General features: G+C 38.0%; 1 protein-coding gene across 1 annotated transcript in view; it reads left to right on the top strand.

Annotated features, from left to right (window-relative positions):
- The window catches only part of ME2 (malic enzyme 2), a 54589-nt gene that overhangs the window by 24938 nt on the left and 16506 nt on the right, over window positions 1-13145 (top strand). Inside the window, exons 5-12 of the mRNA XM_004266105.2 lie at window positions 1919-1994; window positions 3406-3567; window positions 3878-3981; window positions 6485-6594; window positions 6690-6787; window positions 7083-7196; window positions 10033-10147; window positions 12796-12938. Coding sequence (XP_004266153.1) covers window positions 1919-1994; window positions 3406-3567; window positions 3878-3981; window positions 6485-6594; window positions 6690-6787; window positions 7083-7196; window positions 10033-10147; window positions 12796-12938 — 922 coding nt within the window. The remainder of the gene's footprint in view (window positions 1-1918; window positions 1995-3405; window positions 3568-3877; window positions 3982-6484; window positions 6595-6689; window positions 6788-7082; window positions 7197-10032; window positions 10148-12795; window positions 12939-13145) is intronic.

Here is a 13145-nt window from a genome sequence, read left to right as displayed (position 1 = left end):
CCACAATCCTTATGTTTTTCCCATGTCCTGCTTACATATTGATACAAATGTAGAAATGCAAACACTGTGTGATAGCATTTATCTTTAGTCTCCTCTCATGTAGTGTAGTGGCTTTCAAACTTTAATGTGCGTATGAAACATCTGTGGGGCTTACTTAAAATGTTCATCCTTGCCAACTTTCCTCTCCTTCCTATTCCCAAGATTCTGATGAAAAAGAGAAAGGTCTGGAGGTCCGGATTGTAATGAACACCGTCGGTGATGGTGTTGCAGGTATTCCCCGGAAGACACTTTGAGAACACTGTCTGTTCTGTCCTATGTGCTGCCATCAATTAATATGTCTAAGCACTTCTGTGGTATAACCCAGCTGTTCAGCTCTTTTATAGTTTCATTTTCACTTATAGTAGTACTTCCCAATCCAGATTAAAGGACAAAGGAAAACAAAAAGATACTGATGCCTGGGCCCCAACCACAGAGATTCTGATTCAGTTAGTCTAGAGTTGGGCCCAGGTGTTGCTTTTCATAAAATCTCCTGGTGTGATTTTGATGTGCACCCAGAGTTGAGAACTCACATGAAACATAAAGAGCTTTTGGGTGAGGGCAGATACTGTGTATCATTTGTGCCGTGGCAGTGGTTTTTTGTTTGTTTTGTTTTTTACATAGAAGATGGTCAGTAGGTCTTGGTTGTTTAAGTCCAAGCTAGTTAAATCAGAATCTCTGGGGGTAGAACCCTGGCATTTTAAAAAGCTCATCAGATGGGCTCCCCTGGTGGCGCAGTGGTTGAGAGTCCGCCTGTCCATGCAAGGGACGCGGGTTCGTGCCCCGGTCCGGGAAGATCCCACATGCCGCAGAGTGGCTGGACCCGTGAGCCATGGCCGCTGAGCCTGCGCGTCTGGAGCCTGTGCTCTGCAACGGGAGAGGCCACAACAGTGAGAGGCCCGCGTACCGCAAAAAAAATAAATAAATAAATAAAATAAAAAGCTCAGCAGATGATTCTACTATGAAGCTCTGGTTGAGAAACCGTTTAAACTGATTTAAGCTGGGATAGTAATGCCAAAGTTAAGATGTCGATGAGAAGAATGGATAAGCATCAAGTTCCTACTGTATAGCACAGGGCACTGTATTCAATAGCCTTTGATAAACCATAACGGAAAAGAATATGATAGAGAATGTATATATGTATGTATAACTGAATCACTGTGCTGTACAGTAGAAATTAACACAACATTGTAAATCAACTATGCTTCAATAAAATAAATTTTTGAAAAGGATATCAGTGAGAAAGTTAAGAATCAGTTTGAAGGCACTGGGAGCCCATTGGCCCTCGTCTTTACTTGGCCTGTTTTCTAGAACCTATGTTTCTTTTTTCTGTCTCTCTTCCTGCCTTCCTCTCTTCCTTTATTGAAATCTGGATTATCTCAATTGGATAACAATATACAATGTTTAAAATAACTTTTTACTTTTTCCTAATGCTTCAAGGATGGATTTTTTATGTGAAATTACTATAGTTTTCTTCTCTCCCTTCCTGCTCCTTCAGATTTCAAATTTTCAGTTTCAGTGGCTTTTGACAGTAGTTTACTTAGCTTTATCGTGCTTTCCTGCATTGGTGGGTTGTCTTTATATTGCTTTTTACTGGAGGTATATTGAGTTTATTTGAATAGGAGACGTGGATACATTTCTTCTTGGGTAAAAATGATCACATCATTTAATAATAACCTTTGTTGCAGCTACTATGTGAACAATGCAATTACAGTTTGAAGTGGTTGAAAATAAACCTGTGTGACTTAGGTAAATCTGCTTGGAAATGAATGACAGTGTCTTGATGTTTTACTAAAATATCTAAATATTCCAGTTATGAACAAAAACTTAGAAAAAACCAAAAACTGTTGTGAAATGCAAAAGTGTTTTTGTTCTGTTGCAGGGGATTATTTATTTCAATCTCAGACAGAGGTCATGTTAGATCAATTGTGGATAACTGGCCAGAAAATCATGTTAAGGTACTAATAGCACAACCTTCCTTTCACAATGTTTTCTCTTTCTATGTAAGTTACCTCTTACAAGGCAAAATTTTCAAGAACAGTTTTTTTTCATTGTTGCTCTGATTTATTTTGTACTTGCCTACATGTAGATTTAGTGCTCTGAGGAAATCATGATAGTAATTATAAAATGGGTTACTGGTATAGAGTTTGCCCTGGGAAAGCAGCTGGGCCTAGTAAGGTGAGCCTGTTCACTTCAGTACCACTGGTATCTCTTGCCTTCTCTATATTCCTTTACTTTTTCAGTTAATATTATTCTAGGTAAAGAAAATACATTAAAATGCCATAAAAACTTTTACTCTGGTGGGCAATGGGGAGGATTCATTATGTCTTTTTTCTTCTAATTCTAAGATAGATTTAGATCCTTAAGCAAATATACCACTCTTAGCATTTCAAATTTAGCAAATATAAACAGCTGTCAATCTGGCTGTCTTTCATAAAACAAAAACTAATGACTTCTTTAAGATCTTTTGGTAGGCTTTAGTGTTTATTACAGGCAGTAATCTTAGTTGCCTTTATTGCGTGTTTTCCTCACCAAAATAATCTTTGATGAATTATCATTTGTTCTAATAACCTAAAAAAATTTGGTCAGATAATTAAATTCATAGTATCCTCTTAAAACCTTGTAGGTGTATTTTTTATTCTAGATTTTTTTCTCCATTGCTAAGGTTCTTCTTGTTTGGCTTCAGTTATTATTTGGAGTAACATGTTATTTCTAAACTCTTTTTTTCTCTTAGGGTTAATCTTTATCAGAAGTTCCCCTCTCCCCTTTTTAGTCATTGTGAACATATTCAAGTTGATCCTCTAGTCAGAAGCATTCTACTCCTAAACCAAAGACACAGGGAAATCAAATCTAGTTAATTCTCCTCTTTACATCTATATTCTAGAAACCCTAGAATTTTAAGTATTCTTGGTTGGTTAACTTTGAAAGTTAGTTAAGAAACAATTTTATTTTTAAAAGTGAGAGTGAAACTATGTGAAGAGAATCTTTTTTTGAGGTTTTCTGTTTTGTTTTTAACAGTAGCTTTTCTGAGATAAAATTCACATACAATGCAATTCACTGGCTTAAAGTGTAAATTCAGTAATTTGTAGTATATTCACGGAGTTGTGCAGCCATCGTCATTGAGAACATTTTCATCACAGCTCCCTCGTCCCCACCCTGCCAGAAAAGCCCTGTACCCGTTAGTGTCACTCCCCACTCAGCCCTAGACAACCACTAATGCACTTCTCTCTCTGTAGCTTTACATGTTCATGTGAATGGAATAATACGTGCTATTTTGTGATGAAGAGAATCTTTTTATGAATGTGTTTCTTAAGTGCTCCATTTTGGACAACTTATAATTTATTTCACTTTATCTTATTTGTAATTAAGGCTGTTGTGGTGACTGATGGAGAGAGAATTCTGGGTCTTGGAGATCTGGGTGTCTATGGAATGGGAATCCCAGTAGGAAAACTTTGTTTGTATACAGCTTGTGCTGGAATACGGCCTGATAGATGCCTGCCTGTGTGTATTGATGTAGGAACTGATAATCCAGTGAGTAAAATCATTTTCCCCCTTTGACCCTTCTCCCATATTAAAAAAAAAAAAAACTGCTTTATTACATTCCTCTTTTGAAGAAATATAAGAAGAGAAAATTCTGTGATTACATATTAGCCTTTGTCTTAAACGCCTTTTAATATTTATGCAAATAATAGTAAATTAATACTATTAAGTTTTTTGAAGAAGGGCAATAAAGTTTTAAAAATTATTAACTTCTTTATTTTACAATTTTCGTTTTATAGAATGTGTTTAAACTGGTTGTATAACAGAATGCTTTTATTTTTACGTTTGTTCTCTTTTATAGGCACTCTTAAAAGATCCATTTTACATGGGTTTATATCAGAAAAGAGATCGATCACAACGTTACGATGATCTGATTGATGAGTTTATGAAGGCCATTACTGACAGGTATTTTTTAAAAGTTTGAGTATATGAAAGCATCTCTTAAAAAAAAAAAAAGGAACCACAGTTTTGTTTTCCTTTATCTTTTGTGAAGATAGGTAGAAGGAGATTAAATTTTGGAGAACTTTCCTGCCTGATTCGATGTGCTGATGTGTGGTGATACCCTCTGCCTTGCCTTCCTGAGTTATCTGACATCTTGAGCACACTGAAATCTTCAAGTCTGCACTCACTGCTCCTAAAATCCCCTCACTGTGCGGTTCTTTCAGCCCTTGGCATCCAGGCTGACTCCACCATTCCAGTGAAACCCTTGTGCAGCTTTCGTGTTTTAAATTCTGACCATTTGGTCTTCTTCTCTCTCCTCCTCTTTGCAGCATCTGACCAGGTTTTCCACTCCTACATCCTTGAAATTGTTTTCTCTTGACCACTAAAAGACTTTCCTAACTTGGTCTTTCTCCCACCTTTTTTCTTTCCTTTGTCATCTCCACTGGTTTTTCTTCCTCTCTTATTAAATGTGGGTGACTACATAGTTCTCTTCTCATAGTCTTGTAAGCTATGACCTTTATGCACGTGACTCGTAAGTCCATGAATACCCATCTCTGTAGTCCCACATCCCTCTGAGGCTTGCGTTCCCAACAGTTGGAATCCTCCATCCAGACATTTTGTTGCTCCTTCATATTCATGTCCAGAACAACTCCTTCCCTTTCTAAATTGCCTATCTTCTGTAAATCCAGCCTCTAATAATGGCATTAACATGGTTGACAGGGTTGTCGCCAGACCTTTGATCTTGGTCTAATCTTTGACTCTTTCTCCTCCTCCATCAACCCCGTATAGTGTCACTCAGTCCTCACATCCAGTTGGTACTATCCCTTAAATGCCTCAGAAATATATCTCCTCTTTTCCATTGCCACAGCCTTTCTGCAGATCTTCATCTCTCTTTTGGATTCTTTAAAACCTTCCTCCAACTTCTCTCCATTTCCTCTCCACCTTACCACCAGATTAGTCTTTTAAAAACATGCACTTTGTTATATCATTCTTTTGTTTGAAATCTATCAGTGGTTTCATGTTGCCATAGGGTAAAGTCCAAACTCTTTATGATCTAGCCCTGCCCTACCTTGTAGATTATTGGTACATGGAAGATAGTAAAAAATTAACTCCTGGGCTTCCCTGGTGGCGCAGTGGTTGAGAGTCCGCCTGCCGATGCAGGGGACACGGGTTCGCGCCCCGGTCCGGGAAGATCCCACATGCCACCAAGCGGCTGGGCCCGTGAGCCATGGCCGCTAAGCCTGCGCGTCTGGAGCCTGTGCTCCGCAACGGGAGAGGCCACAACAGTGAGAGGCCCGCGTACCTCAAAAAAAAAAAAAAAAATTAACTCCTTTTCAGAATCAAAGTTGACATATCTAAAACTAAACCTTTTATCTTCCCCAAAATTGCCATCTCCTCCCCTTCCCCTCATTTCCTTACCTTGGACAATCAGATAGTATCTCTTAGTCATCCAGGCTGCCTTGGCATTTTAACAGCATCTCTCTCACTTCCCAGGTGGTCCTCATCGTCAACTTCTTTTTGTTCATTCTGATGTCTCATAATTGTCCCTTTCACTTCCTGTGGCTTCTGCTTCAGATCTTCTTGTCGTCCTCTCATAATAGCTGCCCAGCTATTTGTCCTTCTTTCTCATCTCTCCCCAGGTTGATACATGCTGTGTATCGCTGGCAGGTTTATCCTTCCTAAAGGGAGTCTCAGATGAATTCTTCCCTTCTCTAGCCTTCAGTGATTCTAGATCAGATACGGAATAAAGTCCCCATTCCCTAATTTTGCATTCATCGTTCTCCGTTATCTGGCTCCAACCTACCTTAACCAACTTCTCCCTTATACTTTCATATAGACCCTGAAATGTATAGCCAGACTGTTGAAAATTCAGGGTCAGCAAAATACACCTTGTTTTTCTTTCCACCGCTTTACTTTTTGTTGTTCTTTCAGGACCCAAATAAAGTCCCACCTCCTTTTCAAGCCTTCCCTTACTCCACCCCACCAAGATGATTGATATCTTTTTCTGAATGCCAGTCAACTCATACAGCAATTATTCTTTAACCTCTTATTTAATATATACTTTTCTGTGTTGCTGTTTAACTGTGAATGTAATGAAAATTCACATATCAAATATATACTTTTTGAGACTCAGAGACAAAATCTCTTGCTTTTTAGGAAGTTACTTGTGCTTACATGTGCTGGACACCCTCCTAGGCACTTGGTAATAGTTTATGCAGATTAATATCCCATAGGTCCATCATAGTGCTACATTCATTTTAAGAACCCCATACATTTTTCTGAATGAGTAATAGATTTTTCTACATTTTGAGTTCTAGTCTTTCACAGACTCTGAAAATTGCCAGATGGCCTTAAACGAACTAACTTTGTACATTATTTTAAAATGTGATCATAAGGACTATTAGACAGGAAAGCTGTTTAAAAGTGGTATTTTCAACACAACTATCATGGGCTTTGCTGTTTTTAGATATGGACAGAACACACTTATTCAGTTTGAAGACTTTGGAAATCATAATGCATTCAGGTTCTTGAGAAAATATCGAGAAAAATACTGTACCTTCAATGATGATATTCAAGGTAAAGCAAAAGAAAACCTTAGGTTTTTGATTCCTACTTAAAATTTTTTTTAATGTGCCTACTTTTTACTTTACAATGTTTTACTTGTCTTACAGGGACGGCTGCAGTTGCTCTAGCCGGTCTGCTTGCAGCCCAAAAAGTCATTGGTAAACCGATCTCAGAACACAGAATCTTATTTCTTGGAGCAGGAGAGGTAAAGTTCCTATAAGCTTTTAGGATTGAAAACCAACACTCTCCTTTAGAATTGGAAAATGGGGTATAATGAACTTATAATTTTGTTGAGATAGAGGGTGTGAATTCAAGATCAGTGTTGTGAATAGGTAATTTAAAATGTTTGGAAAGAATATCACAAAGAATCAAGCTTTGTGTGCTTTGTAAGGGAAGAATAGGCCCAGTATTCCTCATAACATAATTCTCATAAATAAAGTAATTTAGTATTGCGTCATACTCTAGTCCTTGTTTTTTAAAATTTATGTTTTGTTGCACAGGCTGCTCTTGGAATTGCAAATCTTATAGTTATGGCTATGGTGGAAAATGGCCTCTCAGAAGAAGAGGCGCAAAAGAAAATCTGGATGGTTGACAAATTTGGTTTATTATTTAAGGTAAGGTACTTAAAATTTGGAGAAGCAAAAGAGTGTTGTTATAGTGATATGTTTAGGTTTTTTTCATATTCAAATCATAATCTCTGTGTTGGCACCAGACTTATTCTTTCTTGCTTTATTCTCTGACTCTTGACCCGTCTAAAACCTAGTGGTTTTTCATAGGAATTCAGAAGTTTCTAATTAAATCATTAGCAGGACATCTGATATTTGAGCAGAAATTCTTTAACCCTTTGGAGATCATAATCTCTTGTAGCAATCTCATGGAAATCTAAGGACCTTTTCCCCAGAAAAAAGGCACATATTCCTAAGGTCAAATGATGGATAATAAAGAGTTTTATCCCAGATCAACTTGGTATCCTTTGGACCTACCTGCCTTCCTATCATTGATTGCCATTTTTAGTAGCTTAAGAAATGCCTTATATCTTATACTGCGTAACACATTGAAATGTAGGTAAACTGTCTCATAGTTGAACTTATCCAGTACACAATGCTGTTGTATTTTTGCCATATATATTGATATAGAGGTTACTTGTCATCTACACCTTTGGGCAAGCTTATGCTAGTGTACTTTGCTCCAGTTCTGAAATCTTTTCTTAATTAGTACCAGTATTTTATTAGTACAAAAAATAAAATGAAAAATTAAAGTATGTGAATGAAAAATCTTGAATGCTTAAATTATAACTAATTTTTTTAAGTGTTTAAAAATGTACCAGACATTGTGATAAGACTTTACAGGTATTATCTCATTTAAAGTTTTTTTAAAAAGTCTCATTTGATCTTATCAAAAATTCAGTGAAATTTTACAAATGAGGGAAAGAAGTTTAAAAAGGTCAGCTCACTTTTCCAAGATCATCACCTTATAAGTGATGGAGGTAGGATTCACACCCAGGTAGCCTGACTGTGAATCCTATGCTCTTAATCATTCAACTGTGCTGCCTCCCAAAGCTGTAACTGCCATATTTGCTTGTATGTAAGATACAAGGATTACAAGACATTGTACTTGGAAGGCTATTGGGAGGTGTATCTGTTTTTACTAGTACACAATTATGTTGGTGTTTCTTTTTGGGATGTTGGTTTTTATAAATGTTTTGTGATTCTTTATCATATTTGTAATGAGTCGAGTTTAGAATGAATACAAGTGAGAAGAAACCCCGTGCATCTGCAAGTTCAGGGTATATTTTTCTTTTAAGATGAGTTTTAGGCTTCATATCTCTCCTGAGGACCCAAAACACTGCCCTCCTTTCTGAGATTTTGAGAGTTTCCTGTTGAAGCCCTCATGGAAGAGCTGTGGTCTTCCTGGGAGCAGGCATGTGAAACCACTGTTCTGAGAACTTGGATCTGTTGAGGCTGTATTTCACTCATTTAATTACTTCCCAACCAAGTGATGATGGTGTGCTACTTTTCCCAGCCCCTGCTGGTCCTTACCTGGGGTTATTCTGAAGTTCTGATGGAAAAAGTCACCGTTGCATGGGAGGTCTTCTCTTTTAACAAAATAAGGATTTCTCAGCCTGGTTGGTTTTTGCGTTCCACATGTTTTTGTCTGCTTTACATTGTTGAGAAATTCTTCATTGTTCTAGTGTGTCAGTGGTATATCTCCTGCCCTTGTGACACTACTAAGGAGTTAATTTTTACAGCTTTTGACCTGGGATTTGGTGAGGAAAGTATGTTCCTTCATTCAGCTATCTTGAACCAAAATTCCCCTTTCCTCTTGTTTCTGAACTTTTGGTAGTGTAAGTCCATGATGTCTATCTGAAATTCTGAAATCCTAAAAACTCTGAAATCCCTGAGTTTTTCTTCAAATTCATTTGGTTATAAATCTGACAGACCTGAACTTACCTACTAACTTTGGTAGCAAGACCAAAGAGGGTATTTCTTTTTTTTTTTTTTTTTTTTAATAAATTTATTTATTCATTTTTGGCTGTGTTGGTTCTTCGTTTCTGTGCGAGGGCTTTCTCTAGTTGTGGCAAGCGGGGGCCACTCTTCATCGCAGTGCGCGGGCTTCTCACTGTCGTGGCCTCTCTTGCTGCGGAGCACAGGCTCCAGACGCACAGGCTCAGTAGTTGTGGCTCACGGGCCCAGTTGCTCTGTGGCATGTGGGATCTTCCCGGACCAGGGCTCGAACCCGTGTCCGCTGCATTGGCAGGCAGACTCTCAACCACTGCGCCACCAGGGAAGCCCCAAAGAGGGTATTTCTAATCTTCACCTTTTGTACTTGGTGTGACTATTCATAAGTTCTGTTCAGTTGTGGAGAGCCCATTGTGAGGGTATTTGTGATATATTATCATAAGACAGTTCTAAAATATGAAATTCTGAATTTTAAAACACAGCTAGCCCAGATAAGGGATTGTGGGCCTTTGTGCCCTATTGGATTTAGGAGGACTTCACAGAGTAAATGAGTTTCTGAGAGGGATTAGTAAGTTTCTGGTTATAATGGAATTTGATTTGTATTTTATATTTGGGTTTATGAGCAATATGAAGATAGAATTGGAAGATATGGGTTAAAAAGAAAGGTACATTGGGCTTCCCTGGTGGCGCAGTGGTTGAGAGTCCGCCTGCCGATGCAGGGGACACAGGTTCGTGTCCCACATGCCGCGGAACAGCTGGGCCCGTGAGCCATGGCCGCTGAGCCTGCGCGTCCGGAGCCTGTGCTCTGCAACAGGAGAGGCCACAACAGTGAGAGGCCCGTGTACCGCAAAAAAAAAAAAAAAAAAAAAAAGGTACATGAAAATGAAAAGATATTCTTATTGTAGAAACAATATGTGACTTATAATGATGTCTTTTCAATTAATCCTTAATAAGCAATTACTAAAAAACTGTATTTTATCTAAAAATTCAGGGGCGGAAAGCTACAATAGACAGTCATCAGGAACCATTTGCTCACTTAGCCCCAGAGAGCGTACCTGATACTTTTGAAGATGCAGTAAATATACTTAAGCCTTCAGCTATAATTGGTAAGTAAAGTTGAAGTCAGTCTGTTACTTACCTGTGTAATGCCAGTCATAACTTCCATGCAGGATTACTCAAAATGAAATGACAGATTTTACCTAGCTTTCAGCATATATAATGTTTTCTATGATAGCTTTTTTTAAATTGAAGTATATCTGATGTGCAATATCATATAAGTGACAGGTGTAAATGTAGTGATTCACAATTTTTAAAGGTTATACTCTATTTATGGTTATTATAAAATATTGGCTATGTTCCCTGTGTTGTAGGTGGTAGCTTTTAGATACAGTGTGTAAAGTTTTGTTAATGGATGTTGCTTGTACTTTTAACTTCTAGAAGCTGTGTGATTGAGCATGCTTTGCTTTTAGAGTTGGTATGACTGGTGGGCTCAAAACCTGAAAAAGACCAGGGTTATTTGACAGACCAAGAAAATCCTATGCAGAGTTAAAGATTTTCACTGGCAACAAAGCTGTAAGCCTTTGGTATGTTTTAAGAGTCAGGCGTTGCATAGCTGACATCAGACTATGCAACATGGCATTAAGTTCAGAGCAGAAAATGTAAAAGTCTTTAAAAGAGGGACTATTTCATTTCCTATATAGCTGTAAGATTTGAAGCTATAATTTTTCTTGTAATTTTGCCAATTTCTTGGAGGAGCTCTGTGAAATGTTAAATAGTAAACTTACTGTTTTAAGTCTCAAACAGTCTTTATGGTTAGGAAAAGGATGTCTGTATTAGCTTCTTCACTGATTAGAACTCATAATTTTTTAGAGTGAGAAGTAATCTTAAAGATTGCAAGTGTGTCTGTCTCAAAACTCAGTATGGAAACCTAAGAATCTGTCCATTGACTCAGTCCCTGGAGGGTCAAGGAAACAAAAAGAAAAAAATGTTTAATTCTTTTAGAACTCATGGATTCCTAAGACTATGTCCACATACCTCCACATGGGGAAACACTGAGTAGAAGTTCCTTTTTTACATGAGAAAAACAAGCACAGAGATGTTAAGCAACTTGCCCAAGATTTGTGAATATTTCATATAGCCAGTAGTGACCGAGCAAGCACTAAAACTTTGGTCTCCAGATCAGTATTTTTCTCTATTACATATCAGTTTATAAAATGGAATTTAAAATTTCTTTGACTGTTGAATGTAAGTCTTATTGGATGAACTGTGTAAGCACTCAGCCGAGGCGTTGCTTGGTCATCCCCAGATTCCCACCATGGGCTAAGTATTCTTCCTTCATGCCGTGCTTCTGTGCACTGCATGCTGAGCACCTGTTACAGGTTTTCTGGTTTTCTGTTTACTCTGTTGTTTTTTCTCTCAACTATAAGCTGCCTGCATTATGCTCATTTTTATATCCTAATGGCCTAATACAGTGTCTCAGACATTGTAGGGGCTTATTAAAAGGTCATTAAACTGAACTCTATCAAGAAAGTGGATTGTGGGGCTTCCCTGGTGGCGCAGTAGTTGAGAGTCCGCCTGCTGATGCAGGGGACACGGGTTCATACCCCGGTCCGGGAAGATCCCACATGCCGCGGAGCGGCTAGGCCCGTGAGCCATGGCTGCTGAGCCTGCGTGTCCGGAGCCTGTGCTCCGCAACGGGAGAGGCCACAACAGTGAGAGGCCCGCGTACCGCAAAAAAAAAAGAAAAAAAAAAAGTAGATTGCTTTAGTCAAGAAGATCTTTTATCACTTCTGAACTCCTATTATTTTATAATGAATACCACAGAGTTTAACAAGTTAACATTTGAGGTGCAAGTTTTTAATTAAAACAATTTTTTTAATTGTGGTAAAATACACATAACATAAAATTTGCCATAACCATTTATAAGTGTACAGTGAGGTAGTGTTAAGTGCATTCACATTGTTGTGCAATCAATCTCCAGAACTCTTTTACCTTGTAAAACTGAAGCTCTCTGTGCACCTGAAACTATCACAACATTGTTAATCAGCTATACTCCAATATAAAATAAAAAGTTAAAGGGAGAAAAAAAGCTGAAGCTCTATGCCTGTTAGACCAGTGGTCCCCAACATTTTTACCACTAGGAACCGGTTTCATGGAAGATAATTTTTCCACAGACCAGGGAGGGGGATGGTTTTGGGATGATTCAAGCATATTACATTTATTGTGCACTTTATTTCTATTATATTACATTGTAATATATAATGAAATAATTATACAGCTCACCGTAATGCTGACAGGAGGCAAAGCTCAGGTGGTAATGCGAGCAGTGGGGAATGGCTGTAAATGCAGATGAAGCTTCGCTCCCTCACCCGCCGCTCACCTCCTGATGTGCGGCCTGGTTCCTAACAGGCCACAGACTGGTACCAGTCCATGGCCCCGGGGTTGGGGACCCCTGTGTTAGACAACAACTACATGATGGAGGTAGTCTTATACTCTTTTTATTGCCCACAATTTACTATATCTGGGGTAGACAATAAATATTTAAGTGAAAATTTTTAACATTTTATTGTTTCTCTTTTCAGATTTAAGATTGGAATTATCTCAGCAATGCAAAATCTTATCTTTGTAATGGGATAAGCACAGGTCTTATCTTTACCTGTGCTTTTGTTGTGTTGTTATAGAAATGCTATTGATGAGAAGGCTATGTTTTACTTGTAATGAAGTTCCTTTTTTATCCCCCCTTATTTTATTACAGGAGTTGCAGGAGCTGGCCGACTTTTCACTCCTGGTGTAATCAAAGCCATGGCTGATATCAATGAGAGGCCTGTAATATTTGCATTAAGTAATCCTACAGCACAAGCTGAGTGCACAGCTGAAGAAGCATATACACTTACAGAGGTATTAATAATAGTATGAATTGGTTATGTCTATTATTTTCCCTCTATTAGCCTATTAGTTATACATTCTTGAATAATTCTTTTTATGGTTGCTCTAGAGATTACAGCATGTATCCATGGATCGTCAAATTCTGATGTAAATTATTGCTTGTATCAATTCTGGAAAGCAGTTACTTTATATATCCATTTTAATACCCTCAGGCCTTTT

Source organism: Orcinus orca, chromosome 15 (genome assembly GCF_937001465.1).
Source record: "Orcinus orca chromosome 15, mOrcOrc1.1, whole genome shotgun sequence".
Taxonomy (NCBI): Eukaryota; Metazoa; Chordata; class Mammalia; order Artiodactyla; family Delphinidae; genus Orcinus; species Orcinus orca.
The sequence above is the reverse complement of the archived record's forward strand: the minus strand, read 5'-3'. Positions and strand labels throughout refer to the sequence as shown.